Source organism: Anopheles ziemanni, chromosome 3, assembly GCF_943734765.1.
Source record: "Anopheles ziemanni chromosome 3, idAnoZiCoDA_A2_x.2, whole genome shotgun sequence".
Taxonomy (NCBI): Eukaryota; Metazoa; Arthropoda; class Insecta; order Diptera; family Culicidae; genus Anopheles; species Anopheles ziemanni.
In genome coordinates, this window is record NC_080706.1 from 8,197,234 (window position 1) to 8,215,339 (window position 18,106).

Sequence of the window (18,106 nt, forward strand, 5' to 3'; positions counted from 1 at the left end):
AGCTGTCGCCTAGCGGATGGAAGCTGGCACCGGTCGTCCGTCCGATGCAACGGATGCAATCCCGGGGCGAGTGCAATAAAAACCAGACCACCACAAAGAACGGCCAGTAAGGAAGAAGAACGCAAATGCACCGACGCTCGAAGGACTAACGAGTTTTTGACTCCTTCTTTTCGCGTCGTGCACGTCCACGTCCATCGCCGTCCATCCGTCGACGTCGTGACAAAGCGAATCCTAGCGCATAAAACCCGTGCAGCTGGTGCACATAGGCACGGTGGTAAAAACTGCATCTAGGCAACGTGGTGTGCATTCCCTGCGGAAAAGCTCCCAACGTGCACCAGCCCAATGTCCAGCCGATTTCGTCGACGGGAGCCCTTTTCGGACATGCACCGATGCACCACGATGCAACGGCGAGGTTGGTGGCCTAGCCCCCACCCGCGGGGGAAGGAGGAAGTGGGAAACTGCGAGCAAAATCTGCATTCAAACGAAACATGCCCACCACCACCGTGCGTTTATTGCGTTTGCGTTTGGGGGGTGTACTTTCGCGTCCGAAAATGACGCGCGGAGCTCGATGCGAGTACATAGGTGTGTATGTGTGTAGGGGTTTTTTTTGTTGCACTCAAAAGTCCATGCGTCCGCGAGGCTCCCTTTTCGAGTGGGGTGGTAGCTAAAATTGCATTTCAAAACTTTATTTACTTCAAACACTCGCTCGGGAAGCTGCATCTGCCGAAGGAGATGGAACGTGGATGGGCCTTGGCTCGGTGTGTTCTTTATATACAAGTGCATCGGTGATCCATGTTGGTCAGCCTGGCATAATATGCTTTTTCGTCCGTTTTTTCCTTTCCACGATTTTTTTTCCATTCCGATCCGGTGCATCTAGGCAACGGCGGACGACGGGTTCCGCACCGGTATCGATAAGGGAAACGGGCGAAAAATTGGAACCGGGACAACCGGTGCGCGTTCCGTACGCACCAGTTTTGCAATTTATCTTCCGGGCTTTTCTGATGTATTTTTTTTTTCTGTTTTTGCAAACCCGGTCCATAGTGCAACTTCAAAAAATTACAAAATTTTTGAAAGTACACTCCAACTACAAGAGTTCTTTTTGCGAGCCTGGAAAAGTGGTAAAATTTGTTTCAACTTGCGATATTCAACGAGCTGAACTAACCACCAATTAATGCAGCCTTTTTGTAGGTAATCTAGCATTAGTTTCTTGAAACATGTTAAACCTACGCGTACGTAGACACATACATCCATGCCGTGTTGAAAATACGTCGATACCTAGTCATCGAGAGAAGTGGACACGTCGCGTTATCCGAATTGGCAATACACCCTCGTCCTGATAGAAGTCCGTCTTTTTTGCATTGTGCAGGAACGTTTCGGTGGATGTTGTATGGGGGTTGGGAGGAATGGGGAGGGAATGGACGAAGCAAGCATAAAACACCGACCATCGGCCACGGGACGCCCAGCCACGGAAAATCGAGATCAACTGGGCATTATTGGCGATGCGTTTTGCTAGCGCAAAAGCGCATTCATCATCACCGCACCCCCCCACCCTTCTGCCCTGGCTTGTCGGAAACCGGATGTTCGCCCGGAGCCCTGAGAAGCGTTTTCCATATCCCATAGCCCTGGCGAAAAGGCGAAGAAGAAACGGGAGAACTATGGTTGCGAAACGAAAAAAAGAAAATGGCGAGCCTGGAATGATGTTGCACAACGGATCGGGTCGCGAATGTGCATGTGCATACGCCACACACATATCCGAAGTGCATTCGTACGCGAGGCGAATGTTGCTGCAGCTCTAGGATCCAAACGCTCTGGTACGCTTCCCTCCGCCCAACTCCATCGACGATACATAAGGTGCACATGCACTTTTGTCCACCTCGTCGGGATCGGGAGTTTTTGTTTGGAAAGGGATAAACTGGACGATGGGAGGAAGGGGAAGAAGGGGTGGAGGAGGGGGAGGGTTACTAGTCACACAAAACTGGACAAATGAAAGCACGGACAAACGGATCCTGATGCTAGTGGTGGTGGTAGTGGTGGAGACCATTAGAGGCCGCCGTGGGGATATCGGGAAGTTTTTCTCTTCGCTGCTTTGTTACGCCGCGCTTTCGCCTTCCCCCCTCTATCGCCCGCCGAGAACGACACGGAAAGATGGACACAAGCGCGCGTGTTATAGTGCGCGTTCGCAAAACTTAGCGTCAGGATCCGCCGTCATCCAACCCCCTCGGACCTCCCGGCCCAATTTGACGTCCGCTTCCTGCCACTGGCGGTATCGATCCGAATCGTGTAGGGTCCCCCCCTGAGGGCTGCGAGGGACTTGTCCGAGATGCCATTTGATATTCGCAGTGTATGTGTGCACCCTCCCATACACCCACACACTTCCCTCCCCATTCCAACCATTGGCCAGTGGCCATCAGCGCAAACCTTATGCTGCGGAAAGTGCGTGCGAATCGGTGCATGCGTATGTGTGCCCCTCCCCCCACCCTCCAACGAAAGCTGGTGATGCGCAGTGGCCGTGTATGCATTCTCGACTGCATCGGAGACGGCGGACACGGTGGTGGAGGTGCGGGGCTTTGGGAAATTCGGTGCGCGATTGGAACGGCCCGATTCCCGAAGTGTGTACGCTCGGATGGGCTGCAAGCAAATAGGATTAATGCCTCGTAGGCTTTATCAACTTTTCAGTACGAAATTGTACCCAATTCCCCCGGCCGCTTGCCCTGCCCTGTTATCTCGTATCCCCGCACCTTGGATCAGTCCTTGCGGTTGCCGAGGGCGATTCGATACCGCGGACAAACTTGGCCCTTCGTCGACGAAGAAGAGCGGGATTAGTGGGACGGGACTCTAGGGGGATCCGGGGACAGCTCCACTCGACATCGACAGTAAGGCAAACAAACTCTCCACATACACAGCCACATCCATGGGTTGAGCTAGGAGGTTGCATCACACTGTGAACAGCGTAGCCGATCGCCATCAGGCTCGGACTTAGGCCCGTGTGTGAGATAAATGCATCCAACAATCACTCGCGGCTGATTATCTTTTCCTCTCCTATACCTCCTCTCTCACACACCCCCACCCCGTTGGGTGAGACGTGCGTGATACAATGAACTGTATTAACAGCCTTTGGTGGAAGTTTGTGCAAGCGAAGGGGATGGCGAGGCGGCATGGTGCCACGTGATGGAAAAGTTTTAAACAATCGGTATTATCGGAACGGTTGCGTAGGTCCTATCCGTACACTTTTACGCTATTGAAAAGCTTTAAATTATTAAATGTGCGCGTATGCAAAGAACATCGATAGCCACTCTAATCCGTTGCAGAAATTCATCTCCCGATGCTTAACGCAACAGTGTGAGTACTTCTGGAAACTAGGGAAACTTTTTTCAATCCATTTCTAATCATACGAGTGAGTTTTGGAGCTATAAAATGAATTGAAAATGTTCTAATTAATTTCACTACTGGAATATAATAGAAAAGAGTACTGACTCTCAAATAAATTAACTGATTTATAGTGGAATATTTTCCGAGCTTCAACTCATGACACAACTTGAGCTTGCTTTCATTTTATTATACCGTTCCATTATAAAACAAGGCGATTTTATCGAAGGCCATAAACACTCGTGCCTGAAACAAGAGCAGCGCATGTTAACAGTGCGCTGGGTGAATCCTTGTGAGCCTTGTCGATCCCAAATGAGGTATAACATAGACTAACCATTCCTAGAACCGTCTAGAGAAGAAAGAGAAATATTTAAAAAAAACTGTGGATATGGGAGGCGGTTAAAGGAAAGCGAAACACAGATCAAACCATTTTTACCTTTCGAAAGGCATGTACCGGGTTGAGGATGTGTGTTTTACCCGTCTCCTGTTCGATGGTCTTCTCCCTTGTCCCGTCATTATCAAAGCCGGAACCGGGGGCATCATCCGAGCGCCGTAATCCGTAGTAAATTAAAATATTCTTGAACCTCAGCGCACAAACACTGCAACCTGGTGCATGCAAGCAAACATACCAGTCCAGTGATGGGATGGGTGGAAGGATGTAACAACCTGTTTGGAGGCAAAGTTTAATGCATCTTTCCCGGTTGGATGCATCGAGATCCACCTGTGCAGGGATGCTCTTTCAGCAAACACCGAAGCGTATGTTGAAGAACTACTTTTTCTCATATTGTTTGCGGATAGTCTCGGTAGGGAATATTTGGAGATTCGCGTTTGGTTATTTTTCTTTTCATCCTACTTTCTACATCGTAGTTTATCTAGACAGAAAGTTGCATAACAAGCGATCTTTTTTTCTCTTTAGTCACGGTTGATAAGCGTTTCGAACCAAATAACGCCCCTTCTCCGCCGGCAGCTAAGAATTCCGATACACCGATACTGCAGTGTCTCTGCGGGTTCTGTTTTTCTCCAGAAAAAGCGTGCAAGATAAGAGATTGCCGGGCTACTTTACGCCTAAGTTTCGATAGCTAAGCGGAAGATCATCATCCCAATGAGCCATGTGGACTTCATAAAGATAGCCCTCGCTCGAGACGCCCCCCCGATCGCGTCGCTCACTGTCACTAATGACAACCGTGAGGAATGGTTCATTTCAAGCCCGTAAAATGACTCATAAACGCACCGTGCTGGTGAAGAAAGCGAACGCTTGAATTTTTACTGACCGTTAAACAAACCGAACAAGATGTTTTACCGGCGCTCAGCGAGCCGGAACAGAAATCGGCCTGTCATATGCACCTGAAACGCAAACAATGGCCTGTCGATATGCACCGAACTCTGTGTTTGATCGAGTGGATCGAGTGTAATCAAACTTTTCCTTCCAAGATGATGGCTGAAGACACCGTTCATCACCCAACGGCGCAACATATTTTAAGGCGTCGTGTCCTAATACTGACCTTACACATCAGACCAGCGTACGTTTGATGAACCTTTACGAGGGCACTAATTGCTTCATCTTCTTGTGCGTCGGGGGGGAGTTAAACATATGCGCGCGCGCGCTTCGATCTCGCGACCGGCTTCAACGTCGAAATAAACGCTCGTCAATTTTTCAATAATCGCGTCTTCCGGACCGGGAACTCCACCGATGCCGGTAACACGCCATATGAGCAGCAGCAGCAGCAGTGTACCTTTTTCGACCCTTGACCCGACCGACCGCGTGCCTGCAGTCCTTGGAAGGAACTTTTCCCTTCCCGCGGAAAATGGGTTCGATCGTGACGCTCTGAAGAAGATGACGGTTCCCTGGAGCTTGAGTGTTGTCCCTGTTGTGTGGGTAGGGGTGGAGGATCGGGGTAACATGAAACGGAACAAGCAATTGATAAAATTGTTCCCGGCCTGCTCAATAATATGCGCGGGAAACTGGGGAAGCGAAGCAGAAAACAAATAAACCTTCAACATTCTTCCTCCACTAATCCGTCAATTGCTTCATCGTCGTCGCCGTCGCCGTCGTCGTCGCCAAAGGGTGTGTACTGCATGGATGTACACGCACGATGTGTCAACCATAAACCACAATTGACCACAGTACTTCCTCCTTCCCTTTCCTCCACTCCTTTGCCGGGTGGGTCTTTAGCCGATACAGATTTGGCGGCGGAGAGATGCATCGCGACGCCACTTCCGGCTCCCGGAAGAGCACTTGGGTGAGAAATTTGAGTCCTTCGGTGCTGACCACAGCTCGGTCAGCGGGTTCCCATAAGATCGGTATCAGCCGCTCGGAGGTCGCAGCATATATGCGCAGTGACTTCAATTAAACTCCGGCTGTAACTCCAGTGTGTGTCGTCGTCGACGTTGCGATACAGTTTCCAGTTAATCAAGCACGCTGTAAGGGCAGAGGGGGATACGAGAATGCATCAAGATGCAAATTAATTAATCGTCCTCGGCCCGAAGTGAGTCACACTCTCGCCCCGAAGCATGACTGCACACATTTTCCACACCGAGAGAAGGTCGATCGGGTGCGATGACTTTCTCGAAAAAGCTTGCGGTTCGCGGACGATTAAATTCTCGCGTCTTCGAGTCCTCCTTCAATTGGACACAGTTCGGTGAGTCATCAAACCAAGTGCTGACATGGGTTCTAGCTGCTTTTGGTCTGTCTTTAAACCTAACTGAGCGTGGGGCGGGGGTTTAAAGTAACACGTGAAGGAAAAATTTTAAACATCCACCCATCATCTGCCAACCGAAAGAAACCGAAAAAAAACTCGTTCGCGAGGAGTCGCGTGGAAAGGTGGGAAAAGCGGCGAGCCCATTTTTTCTCCTATCGTTTCCCTTAGAGCTGCAACCACCGGGATCTAACTTCCTTCCTTTGGGTCGCACCTTGGGAAACAAAAAGCGAAAAACGGCGCCCCGAAATGCCGGCATTTCCTTTCCGTTTGGATCCGCCCGTGATGGAGTCTTATTCTCGTTTGTTTTTTCCGTTTCTTTTTTCCTCACATTTCCAACTTTACCGTTGCATCGTTGGAAAGTGCATTCGTAAGTGCATACACAACGGATCGTCCCGGCTGGCAGCCAACCACCACCTCCACCAACCCCACCACCCCCACTGGGAAGGGGGCGTTTCGGAGGAAAAGGAACCGACAGAAATGCACACAACTCCACAGGACTTCCATTACGCCATCACCGAATTACGACGATGCATTTTTCAGCATCGTTTCGGTGGCTCCTTAAAAATTTTCATTATCTCCTCCGTGTGCGCCTACCCTTTCCCTTCCCGGTCTCGGGTTTTTTCGCTGCTTCCTCAGTCGTTGGGAATCAAATAAAAATCCTTATCAGACTGCGGCTTCGCGAGGCCCAATAGCATCCGTTTGGTGGGCGCTGACTTCACCGACCTGCATCGTTGCACCGATGCAGCGAAGACCGATGCCATTCGTCGTCGACTTCCCTTCCCTGCCTTTTACTTCCTCCCTCCAGACAGGGTATGATTGCTTAATATGTGATTTTTATATTTTTGCGAAAGGGAAACAAAAATGAAGGATTTTTTGTCGGTACTTTTTTTTTTATTTCGTACTGTTGCCACTTTCGCCCGTCCGTGTCTGGGCGTGGGTTACAGGCCGCTAAAACTCCGCGGCCATTTTCCGTGGGGCAGGAGCGGCAAAGACGGCTACTTTATTCGTTTGTTAGAGCCGTGACTAGAGCTCGTGAATGGGAAGAGGAAAAACTACGTCCCGACCGACGGGACGACGCCGAAGTGTGTTGGTGGTGGATCTAGACGAAATTTAAATTGTGCCGAAAAGGCAGCAAAAAATCAAAAAAAGAAGTTGCTCGTTGCAGTAAATGCAGCTTAAAGCATAATATTTGGAATATAAGCCCCCGCGGTCAACGCGTTGCAGAGATGCATGATGCATCCCAGTTTTGCGTTGAATGCATTTGCCTTCCATCGGAACGCAGACGGTGGTGAAGGGAAGGGGGTGAAAATACTCACCGTCGGTTACATTCGGGTTGGCTATATGAAGGCACGCTGATGGATGCAACGTCTATCGTGAGCGATGGTGGTACAATATTCTTTTCGTGGTTTGGAATGGTTTTGTTTGCTTCTCCAATATCTACTTTGCGCAAATAAATGTCTACCCTTTCGCGAGGAAGAAAATATCTTGCTACACATATACACACTCACACAAGGAATAAACGCGTGCTTCCTTTGCATTAAGAACTCACTTCAGCCACAAGAGAACGACACGCACTGCACACAAGAAGCAAACTCATTAAATCCGCTCGCACACTCCAAGGAGATGTGCACAAGATGCAGGTCTCTGCTCCCTCCTGCATTTTGCAAGACCAGCTTTGAAAAGGCTGGTTCTTTTTTCTTCCGCACATTCTCAACCCTTCTCAAAAACTCCGGTCCGGAACAGAACCGGCGTCCGGTGCGTGACAAATTCATTTCTGCAGCTCGATGCGAAACGGAAGAGCGACGGATAGATACACTTCCCGTCGTTCGGCGAGGGAAAGGATTGCATAATTTGCCACCTAAGACCACAAGCAAATACCCCCCTTGAGCGACGCGCCCGGCGTCGGTGGAAAACAACCCCCGCACCGATCCCGGGGAGCTCTCGAATAGCCCCCCCCGGCCTTGGCAACCTAAGACAAAACTCGAATGGGAAAGGATATTCGTGAGACAATGGGCTGAGATTCGGTTCACGAAAGGGGACGGTAGCGAGGAAACGCACGGAGTACGCTGTCCCATTCCTGGTGCCGTGGCGGAGTTTTATCTTTTCATGCGTTGCTGCGTCCTTAGAAGTCGACGTGCGGAGATGTTCGCAACCAAAGGAGCCGCCAAGCAAAAAAAAAAAAAAACATAAACTCAGTGTACATTGACGAGCGGGCGGCATTATGCTGCAAGGAAAATCCAGGGCTTTGTATTAATTTTCTACACTTCGCAAACTGCACATATTCTCTCCCCCGCCAGCGATTTCGGTCCCGTCCATTTTTGGGCCCCTTTTTTGCGTTACACCAAACACGACTGGTGGGGGAGAGGGGGTGGAGGTTGAGATGAACATTTTTAACTTCAAGCAAAAGACAAGCAGTTCCCCGTTTCCTTGAGCCGAAAAAGGAGGAATGAGTGGCTAAAAAAAAGGTACAGCCGGGAAATGAGGAAAAATAAAATCTACCACCAGCCCACCCCGATCCGAGGTAGCTGAAGAACGGGTTGAATTTTCATCAGTCGCTGCTGCAACTTGAAACAAAACTTCACTGCCCTTGCAAGCTACTAGGGGGAGGAAGAACGTTGATCTTCGACGCATCACGCGAGACGAGCTGGGAAAATCAATATTTTGCGAAAGGGAAGCAGAAAGAAAAGCGAATGGCAAACCGGTCGGTTTCCTTCTTCTCGTAGTGCTGCCGACCCCCTTTGGCATGCGAATAAAATATGCATTTTCATTATCATCGACCTCATTAGCACACGCAGGAAAGGTTGCCCAGTGGCAATGAACCAGTTGGGTGTATTTTCCACTTGCCACACACTCACACACACACACACTAGGGGCGATTACAACTGGCCCTTCTTTCCTGATTTCATTCTCCTTTTTCTCGCTCGGAAAAATCGGATCGGAATTTGTATGCTGGGTTAAAATTAAATACAAGCGTAAGACAATACCCCGTTTGGCTCAGGATGTCAACATCCTTTAAAACCGGCCACTCCTGGACCTGAGAACCACCTCTGCCCGCTGGCTATCGGATGGATCCGTACCGTCGGTACGATTCCGACTCGGTTAGCATTGTTACCGCGCTTGACGGGCGAAGCGCCGTGTCCGGTACGTCCGGTCCCGATGACAAACCGAGTCACTGCTGCACCGTTGCACCGGCACACCGGATGTGACAGGCCGAGGGCCCGTGACATGACCGCGACACTCTTTAATAATGCAAATGTCGTTCGAGGCGGCGTAAAGAAGTGTACATAAAAATTTATATAAAACAACTCCCCCTCCACCAACCGTTTGCGATTGGGAGGAAAGGGCGACGAAAACGAAACGAAACGAAGCAGCAGAAGGGCGGGAAAAAAATTATGCGACTCTAAAAAAAAATGTCCATTGCAGCGAACACGCTTGCGATGCTGTATTTTTTGGTTGCATTTCCATTTTCCGGTTCTTCAATTTCGTCGCAGTACGCGTGGATTGCACCCGGGTCCAGCATTTCCACCCACTCGGCGTGGGCCTAAAAAAAAGATGTTTTTTTACTTATTTCCCAAGCTACACAATTTTCCATCCATGTCCGTGACAAAGACTATGACTGACTAAAAATGAGAAAAATGCGTTCACAAACCGCCGATCCGTACGTACGGCAAATTATTACGAAGGGCTAGCTAGAGCCGAGATTGACTGTCCCGCCGAATCCGGCCCAGTTTGATCCACGGCCTCCTCTTTTTATGCATTTTGTAGACGGAATTCGTAATTTGCTGCTGCATATCTACCGGGTGGAAAAACGCAGGCCACAACAGCTGCATGATGGAACATTTTCCATCCCGTCAACCGCTGACAAATCGTTCAGCATGAAGAAAGTCACAATGTTGACGTTCCATCAATACCATTCCGACTGCCGATGCATTTGTCTCGCTAGTGCAAATAGCTTCCGGTAAAAATTGAAGAAAATTATTGTAGATTACATCCACTAAACGATGGAAAATAATATTACTTTAGTGGAAATAGCGTTGAACCATTTGTATGGAAGAGAAGAAAAATGGAATGAACAACTTTCCATGCTCATCACTTTTAATTTGTCCGCCTCACACAGACAGCGCTGTTTCTTTTCACCACACAGCCACAATGTGTCAGCGCCCTCGTTGCCTGAGATGCATATTTATTCATTATTTTATACTTAATACGGACGCGCCACATCTAACCACACGCAAACAACGTGGAAATGAACGTAAACATGGACACATTAACAAAGTTCTTCGTAATAATCGCCCTCCACCGCGTCGTGGCCACAAGGAACGGGGTCGCTGGAGAATTGCCCCGTCTTCTTGGCACTCGCACTGTCCCGGGCCTTTGCCCCCAAAACCCTTGGAGATCCAAGACAAGCTAAGCTGAACCGAACGATATGCGAACAGCGTGTAGGATAAGAATATTCGCCTTTCCCTTGCACAAAATCCACCCACCGGGGGGGGTGGTATGTTTTGTGGTTGAAAAGGGAGAAGCGAGGGCGGGGTGGGATCCATCCGAGGGTCCTAGTTATTTGCCTCGGTTGCATAAGAAACCTTATATGAATGGCTTAGGATGTTTCTTCCTCCTTCCAAGCGCCCAAGGGCAAGGGGTGGTGTGTGAGAGGGGGTGGGTGAAGGAAAAACGGGACGTATTAATGGCACACGGGGCCGTTGGGACGTGAATGTGTGCTGAAATGTTGATAACCAAGCGCTGCAAAGATCCAACTCAAATAGAACCAGAAGAACTTGTGCATATTTGCCTTCTCGGCGTGGCCTGGCTTGGCTCTGGGGTTTTTCCTTTTCTTCCGCTTCTTTCAAATCCTTCCATCGTTGTGGCGGGGGTGGGAAATGGAAGGAGAGGAGGCCCTGTCCCCACTCGCCACACCCCGTCCCCGTCCTTCAATTCCTTCGCATTCGCAGTTTCCAATTGCAGCCTGGCGTTGCAATAATTTCCTTCGGGCTTTTCTTGCTTTCTGCTAACGGTTGCATTTCTTACACACCACCCCCAAGCGGCCCACCCTTCTCTCCTCACAAAACGGACGGTGCAAGGACTCCATTGCCACTGTGCAAGCCATCGGCAAGATATGGTACGCCCAGACCTCCGAGCGCTGGGATCCACAGAGATATCCTTCTTCATCATGGGCTCGGTCGGGGTTAGCTTTTCCTTTCGAGAACGTTCAACAGTCCGATGTTGGTAGAAGAGATGGAGCTCGACAGAAAGCGAAGATGGAGCTCGACAACAACACACACACATACACCCCACGCTGTTATACACCCACGTTGATGATGGGGTCGCAGACGACGACGACGACGACGACGACGACTAGGACGATAAATACGATGACGATGATGTGATGAATAAACCGTGCAGAATGAACTTATGAGTTTTAATTACTCGCTTCTCGCAATGTGCAATCTTTGGACGATTTCCTTGCCGAGTTTCGTTTCGGTTCCCTTTCATTTCCTTTTTTCCTCCTACCCCCTCCCTACGTTTGTGAATGCGCTGCTCCGCGGTCTGTTGCACCTTCACGTGGCCCTCCCATCCATTCCGTCCCACCCCAAAGCGCGATCAAAGTTAGTCCCCTTCCTTCGCCACCCTCGGTGGTTGTGCAATCCTTTCGTGCAATCTCCATCATTCATTTACATTGCGGAAAAGGCTACATTACGACCACCATCATCGCTGCTGCTGTACATATCTGCATTGTATTCGTCCCGATGCTATATTGCACCGATCATCGACAGTATTAGGCGCCTGGAGAGATGGGGGATGGGGAGAGGTTTTAAGAGGCTGGTTGGAAAGGAGGAATGAACAGGATCCTTATCCTTATGAATCCCGGTCGAAAGACGCGTGTCGCAAGAACGGGGCAACTCAAGACAATCGCACGGAAGGGGTGAATGCTGCCCTTGATTTTTTTAAAGTATGTGCACGTCTGGTCTGGTATTGATGCCGGCGTGTCTGTACATGGAAGGGAGGGTGTTTTTAAATGGGTTTCCCTTATTTCTTACCGCTGTTTGTTTAAAATAAACTCCTGTACTTAGTTCACCTGCAGGAAAGATGCAAGGGTTGAAGAAAACAAGTGAGTTCTTCGTGCTATACTTTTTGATTTTGCCTGAATGTGCGATTTGGTGATTTGAAAATCGTTATTTTGTTATGTTAAAATTAATGTTTTAAATTCTAAACATAAGTTACCTGTAACATAATTTCCAATTTTATTAGGTAAGAATTTGTTTCAAAGAATATGGCAAATAACAAACCCAACCAACTGGATTGACAAGTCACATAACCTTTTAAAATGATTTTTCCGCTGGATTCCTTTACCACCATCGTGGCCAGATCCGGAAGCACATGCCCAGCAATCGTAAAACAAGGGACGCGAACGACAAAACATGCATTACGGCTAATCAGAAACATTACTGCACGGAACTGCTCGCGCGAGCAACCGAACGACGGGTTGAAACGCTTGAAACAAAGCAAAAGGGGAAGATTGAAAGATAAAAAAAATGAAAAAAGCCAGCAAGGAAACCGAAAAGGCCAAAATCTGTCATGTTTCCTTTCAATTGAAGCTAATTGAACTTGAAGATGCGTACAGCGACCGACCAGTTGAGACCAGCACAAAGTGCTGCCTATGCACTTTTCCTTTTCAACCGATCACTGCACTTGCTCGATGGATGTAGGAGGAAAGCAGAAGAAGAATGGAGAAAAAAAACCGTACAAAACGGACGTCAACTGCAACAAAATCATGAAAGCGGTTAAGACACAAACAAAGGGTACTGCCAAATAAATCTCGTCAAAAGGGAAATTTAATTAGATCTAATTGATAATTGTTTGCAGTTACGCTGCCTTTACGGGAAAAAGGCAAGGCTATGGGTAGGATTTCAGTAGTTTTTTTTTTTCTTTGACCAGTACTGCATTGCATTGTTATGCTGGAATTGCATAAGATGCAACGCGGTACATCCCTCGTACCCCTAATTTTATCTTTTGTCAACCAGCATATTTTCGATCCCGGTTCGATTTTCAAAATCAGTTAGAAGCGACGGAAAAGTATGGTCAAAAGGAGGGAAGGAAAGAAGAAAATCCTCACGAAACAAAGGATGGCAGTTTCTTTTCACGTGAGAACGAAAATGCAAATCGTAAGAAAGCGCATCTTTGAAGAACGGAGGAACAGAAAGAAAAATATAAACCACCAGTGATATGATATGATCCAATCAAATCATCATTCTCATTCGCACGATCAGGCTCCTTCCGAGCGGAAGGAGACACTTTTCGGGCATGATACTTCCTTTCGCACGGTATTGTGCATCGTTGCGGTTTGGTCGAAAGTTTATCTTCGAGCCGCTCTTCTGCCCGTCATGCGTCGCCTTGTGGGAGAATTAATAATAATCAACACTTCCGGACGTGCGGACGGCGAACCCGAAGTGTGGTGTGTACCAAAGGGGAAGAAACCCCGCCCGGTGGCCGGCGTTTAAAAACCATAACATCTTCGACCACAAAAACATCCCGATGCCCTCCCTCCCTCCTTCTTTTCTTTCTCTGGAAGATATCGTTTGCACTTTCGGAACCGCACTCGCTTGTGTCCTTTCTGGAGTGTCTCGGTCTAGCGGAAGGACTCCCGAAAAGGAAGACAAACAAGTGCGTGTGCCCCCCGAGGGGGCGTGTGTGTGTGTGTATGTGTTCGGTTTGATTTCGCAGAGGTCTCAGGTTCGTCTCGAAGGGGGCGCGCCCTGCGTCATGCGTGTTACGTTTCCCGTCCATTGTTGATGCACGTTCTCTTTACATTCCGGTGACTTCCAAAATCGTTTCAACATTTTCTGTTTAACGGAAAGAATAGACGAAAACGAGTGTAACCGTTTGGCGAAAAAGCGAACAAATAAACCACTGAAATATGAACACCAATCAAGGGCATGGGGGAGAAAATCTCAACCGAATCGAGATGGGGAGCTCAAAAAGGGGGATCTCCGTACAAAATAAAATTAAAAAACGGCCGTTGGCAAGTGATAAGTATCTTGAGAAATCGGCGACAACATATTATTCTCGCACGCGACACAAGCCGAAATGGAACGCACAACCTGCAATTATTCCATTTCCGTTCACTCGCCTTGTCCTCGACTCCTCGACTCCTTCAAGTCACCAACAACAGCAACACCCTCCTGAATAAAAAAAAAAAAGTGGCATATGCGTTTGCGAACCCTCCCTTCCCTCGAGCACAACAATTTCGGTACGGCGCACCGTTCCGTGGCGAGTTTGAAGATTCCTTCACGTTCCAAGACGTTGCGGCGTTGCGACCCTTCGCACCCGTTGGAAAAACCGGCAACGTCTTGAAGAAAGTCGCCCTTCTTGACGGTTCCCTTTTTTTATTCACCATAACCGATAGTGCACCTTTTGCCGTTGCGGGAAGAAAGCACGGTGCGCAACCAAGCAAAACTGTAACGGTCGTCTCAAGACGTTTGGAATGGGTTCTTTTTCTCCTCCCCATGGAGGTGCAACGACATTAACGAACTTTTCTAAGTTTACGTTTTTTTTTTATAAACAGACGTGAGGACGTGATAGGCATCTATATAGAAACGTTTGATTCACACGCTTTCTGTTAATGTATCCATAAAATAACTCCTCACAATGCTGACCCGATTCCCGCAACGGAATCAAATACTTTGTCCACGCCGTGGCGTCCCAGTGTGAAGCAGAAACAGACGCGCCTTGATGGGCAATGATGCACTTAAATAAGACCATCGAAGAAGTCATCAAAAGAAGTGTGAACTGGATTGTCTCCACCCCGTCCTCCAAACGCGGTGAAGGCGCATGGACAATCGCAATGATATCACTGTTCGTTCGTATCGTTTGGATCGTTTGATGCTGACCAGAGTCCGCACGTCTTCGACCGGGGAGGGTAGGCCGGCGGGGAGGGGGACGTGGTGTACGCAAATGCCATTACCCATCGCCTCGGAAGACGCCAACTTATCAAGAAGCAACCCCGCCCGAGGGGAAGGAGCCGTTTTATTATCCAATTTACGAATGTTTTGATGAGTTTCGTAATCGGAGGCTGACCGCGCGCATCAGCATCGCGATGATGACTCAGGTTTTGTTTGGGGTGGCGTCACCCAAGCTCGGTTCACAACGCGCGCAGTGTTTGGGATAAGCGATGGAACTTGTGGCCACAGACCGCTTTAAAAGACTGCGAATCGCGAACGGCCCGAACGACGAGCGAGCGAGTAATTAAGTGTTGCCGGCTCTTGTGTGCGGAGGATGGCCAGTACCATTCGAGGCAGTTAAATTGATATTTATAAGACACACATTGGAGCGTAATTAGAAGGCGCCTGGGTGTGTTTGGGTAGGAGACGCCAACCAACAACAGCTGACTCGCCTTCGGAGGAGCAATTCCATAGCGCTCCTTTCGGTTTCGATTCCCTCTCGCACTCAAACACACATACATACACACACACGTTACCTTATCCTGCAGGACGCGGTGTTGCATGCGATCGAGGCGCTGGTTCTCTGTACCTTTTTTCTGCTCCTCAAAGGTGCTGCCTCTGTACGGGACGGTGGAAACGGAAGGGATCGACTCGGGTGGTGCTGTTCCAGGTGTGCATCGACAATTTCTATTTCCCCCATGCCACGGCGGAAGGGCCCGGGATCGAAGGGTCCTGCCGTCGTTGATTGTCTGAAGCAGTGTGCATCCATCTGGTCGAATTCGTGAGCTCTACCGATGATGGAAGGGGATTGAATTGAAACTTTTGCCGGATCAGCATCGTGAATATTTGACATTTTCGTAAAATTTTGAACTTCTGTGAGTTTTTGCTGCTCTTAAAAATGATTCTTGAATTAAAATAAAATTATATCAGCTTCGATCAATTCATTGTAGGAAGATTAAAAAATTATTAATAATAATAAATAGTAATTCCAAAAAATACCATCATAAAACTGACGTCCTTCATTTAGCAAAACAAGCATCAAAGGACATTTTCCCAGGAATAGATTGTTCCTTGCCGTGTCTTCATATGGATAGGTAGCGTTCGTTCTCCGGTGCGTCGTTCTTCATTCTTCCTCGTCGCCGTTCATCCATCTTCCGTTCTTCTCCAGCACGCGCAAGCAGCTCGAATGTTCGTCCTCATTCATCCAAACAAAACAAGGACACGGCAAAAAAAACGGAAACAAAACTAAACTAACGACAATCTTACTTCTCTCGCTCATGCTTTTCTCTTTCTCTCTCTCTCCCTCTTGTTCTCGTTTTCTCCTCTTTTTGTGCATTGTTCCCGTGGTCCCGCTCGCACACCCGCGCAGGCCCATGCAATGGAAGGGGAAAGCTAAAGCCGGGTTAAGCGACCGTTCGGATACTGGAAGGGGCTTGTCGTTGTGCGGCAGTGGGAAAAAGACGACCGGAAGGAATCAGCGTGCGAAGGAAAAGGAAAAGGAACGGCAACAGCAGCGGAAGGCCCTAGCGGTTGATAGTGTGCGTGGCACCGGGGAGGGGAAAATTTCCCCCACCACCGGGAAGGCGGTCGAATTTTCAGTGGTGGTGGTAGGTGCCTCCGTCGTCTTCGCCGTCGCCGTCGCCGTCGTCGTCGTCGTCGTCGTTGTTGTCGTCGCCGTCGTCGTCGCCGTCGCCGTCGTCGTTCGCAGCGGCAGCAGGCTGTTCGTGCATCGTTCCCCTGCTTATGATGTCATCGGAGGAAGACTCTGATTCTTTCGGTTTGTACGTCGATAAGTTGCTAAAGAACGACCCGACCGTAGTGACGAACAGCAACAGCAACAGCAACAGCAGCAACGGCAGCAGCAGCAGCAGCAGCGCGAAGCGAAGCAGACAGCGCGTGGACGCAGGGGAACCAAGAAACAGCTACTCCTCGATACCCAACTTCAGTGCACGGCCGTCCTTCATGAGCGGCGGTCTATACGGGGCTATCTTTAGCCAGGCGCAGCAGCAACACTTCAGTGGACTATTCGGTCCCGGCGGTTACGGACCGGCGGCCGCTAGCAAGATGCTCAACGAACTGCTCGGCCGACAAGTGAAGCAGGCCCAGGACGCGACAGACCCGGACACGCTCAGCATGCTCTCGGCGATCGAGGCTGCCGCGGCCGGGATCAGCAGCAGCATTGCGGCTGGCAACGCCAGCGCCAATGCCAACACCAGTAGCAGCATCAACAACAACAGCAACGATGGTGCCGGAATGACACTGGACGGCAGTGTCGGCGGCTTAGTGAACGGTGCTAGTGGTGTGGTCAGTGCCGCCAAGCTCGGCTTCGAGAGTGCGACCAATCTGAACAACAACAATACGAACACGAACAATAACAACAATACGAATACCGGCAGCGGCCACAACAACAGCGGTGCTGCCGTGGCTAGCAATCACAGTGGAAGTGCGAATACTGCGAGTACGCTGAACGGCGGTGGTAGTGGAGTGCCGGAGGTGGTGCCCACGCCGACCATGGTGGCCAATCGGCGGAGCAGCAGCACGAGCAGTACTGGCAGCAGTACTAGCAGCAGTAGCAGCAACAGCAGCAACAGCAGCTCCAACAGTAGCGTGAACAGTTGCGGCACGGCTGCGACGCACGGCAGCAACAATCCCCCGAATGTGACGAGTGTGAGTGGCGGGGAGCGAGGAAGCCCCGCGGCAGCGTCCGGGGTGAAGCAACCGGACAACGGCCACGGGCTCGTCGACGACGGTGGCGTTATAGACCTTGACGGTGACTCTACAACGCCACCGGCCAGCGAGCTGGCCCACCACATGCTGCGCAATATCCTCCAGGGCAAGAAGGACCTGCTGGCGCTCGATCAGGAGCTGCGGGCCACCCTGCAGGCCAGCAGCCAGGGCGGGCGGATATCGCCCGACAATAACAATGTGATCGGTAGCAAGAATAACAACAACAACACGATCTTCGACGTGAGCAAGATCAGTGAAAATAGTAACCCCGCAGTGGTGGTGAACGGTGGTGAGCTGAGTGACTCGAGTGACGCGGGGGGTAGTAACCACCTGCAGCAGCAGCACCATCATCACCACAGTCACCACCATCATCACCAC

The 18,106-nt window shown here is 49.7% G+C and overlaps 1 protein-coding gene across 1 annotated transcript in view; it reads left to right on the forward strand.

Annotated features, from left to right (window-relative positions):
- Nucleotides 1–18,106, forward strand: part of LOC131286864 (homeobox protein prospero) — a 56,309-nt gene that overhangs the window by 23,418 nt on the left and 14,785 nt on the right. Inside the window, exon 3 of the mRNA XM_058315870.1 lies at nucleotides 16,371–18,047. Within this exon, the coding sequence (XP_058171853.1) occupies nucleotides 16,745–18,047 (1,303 nt within the window). The 5' untranslated portion in view covers nucleotides 16,371–16,744. The remainder of the gene's footprint in view (nucleotides 1–16,370; nucleotides 18,048–18,106) is intronic.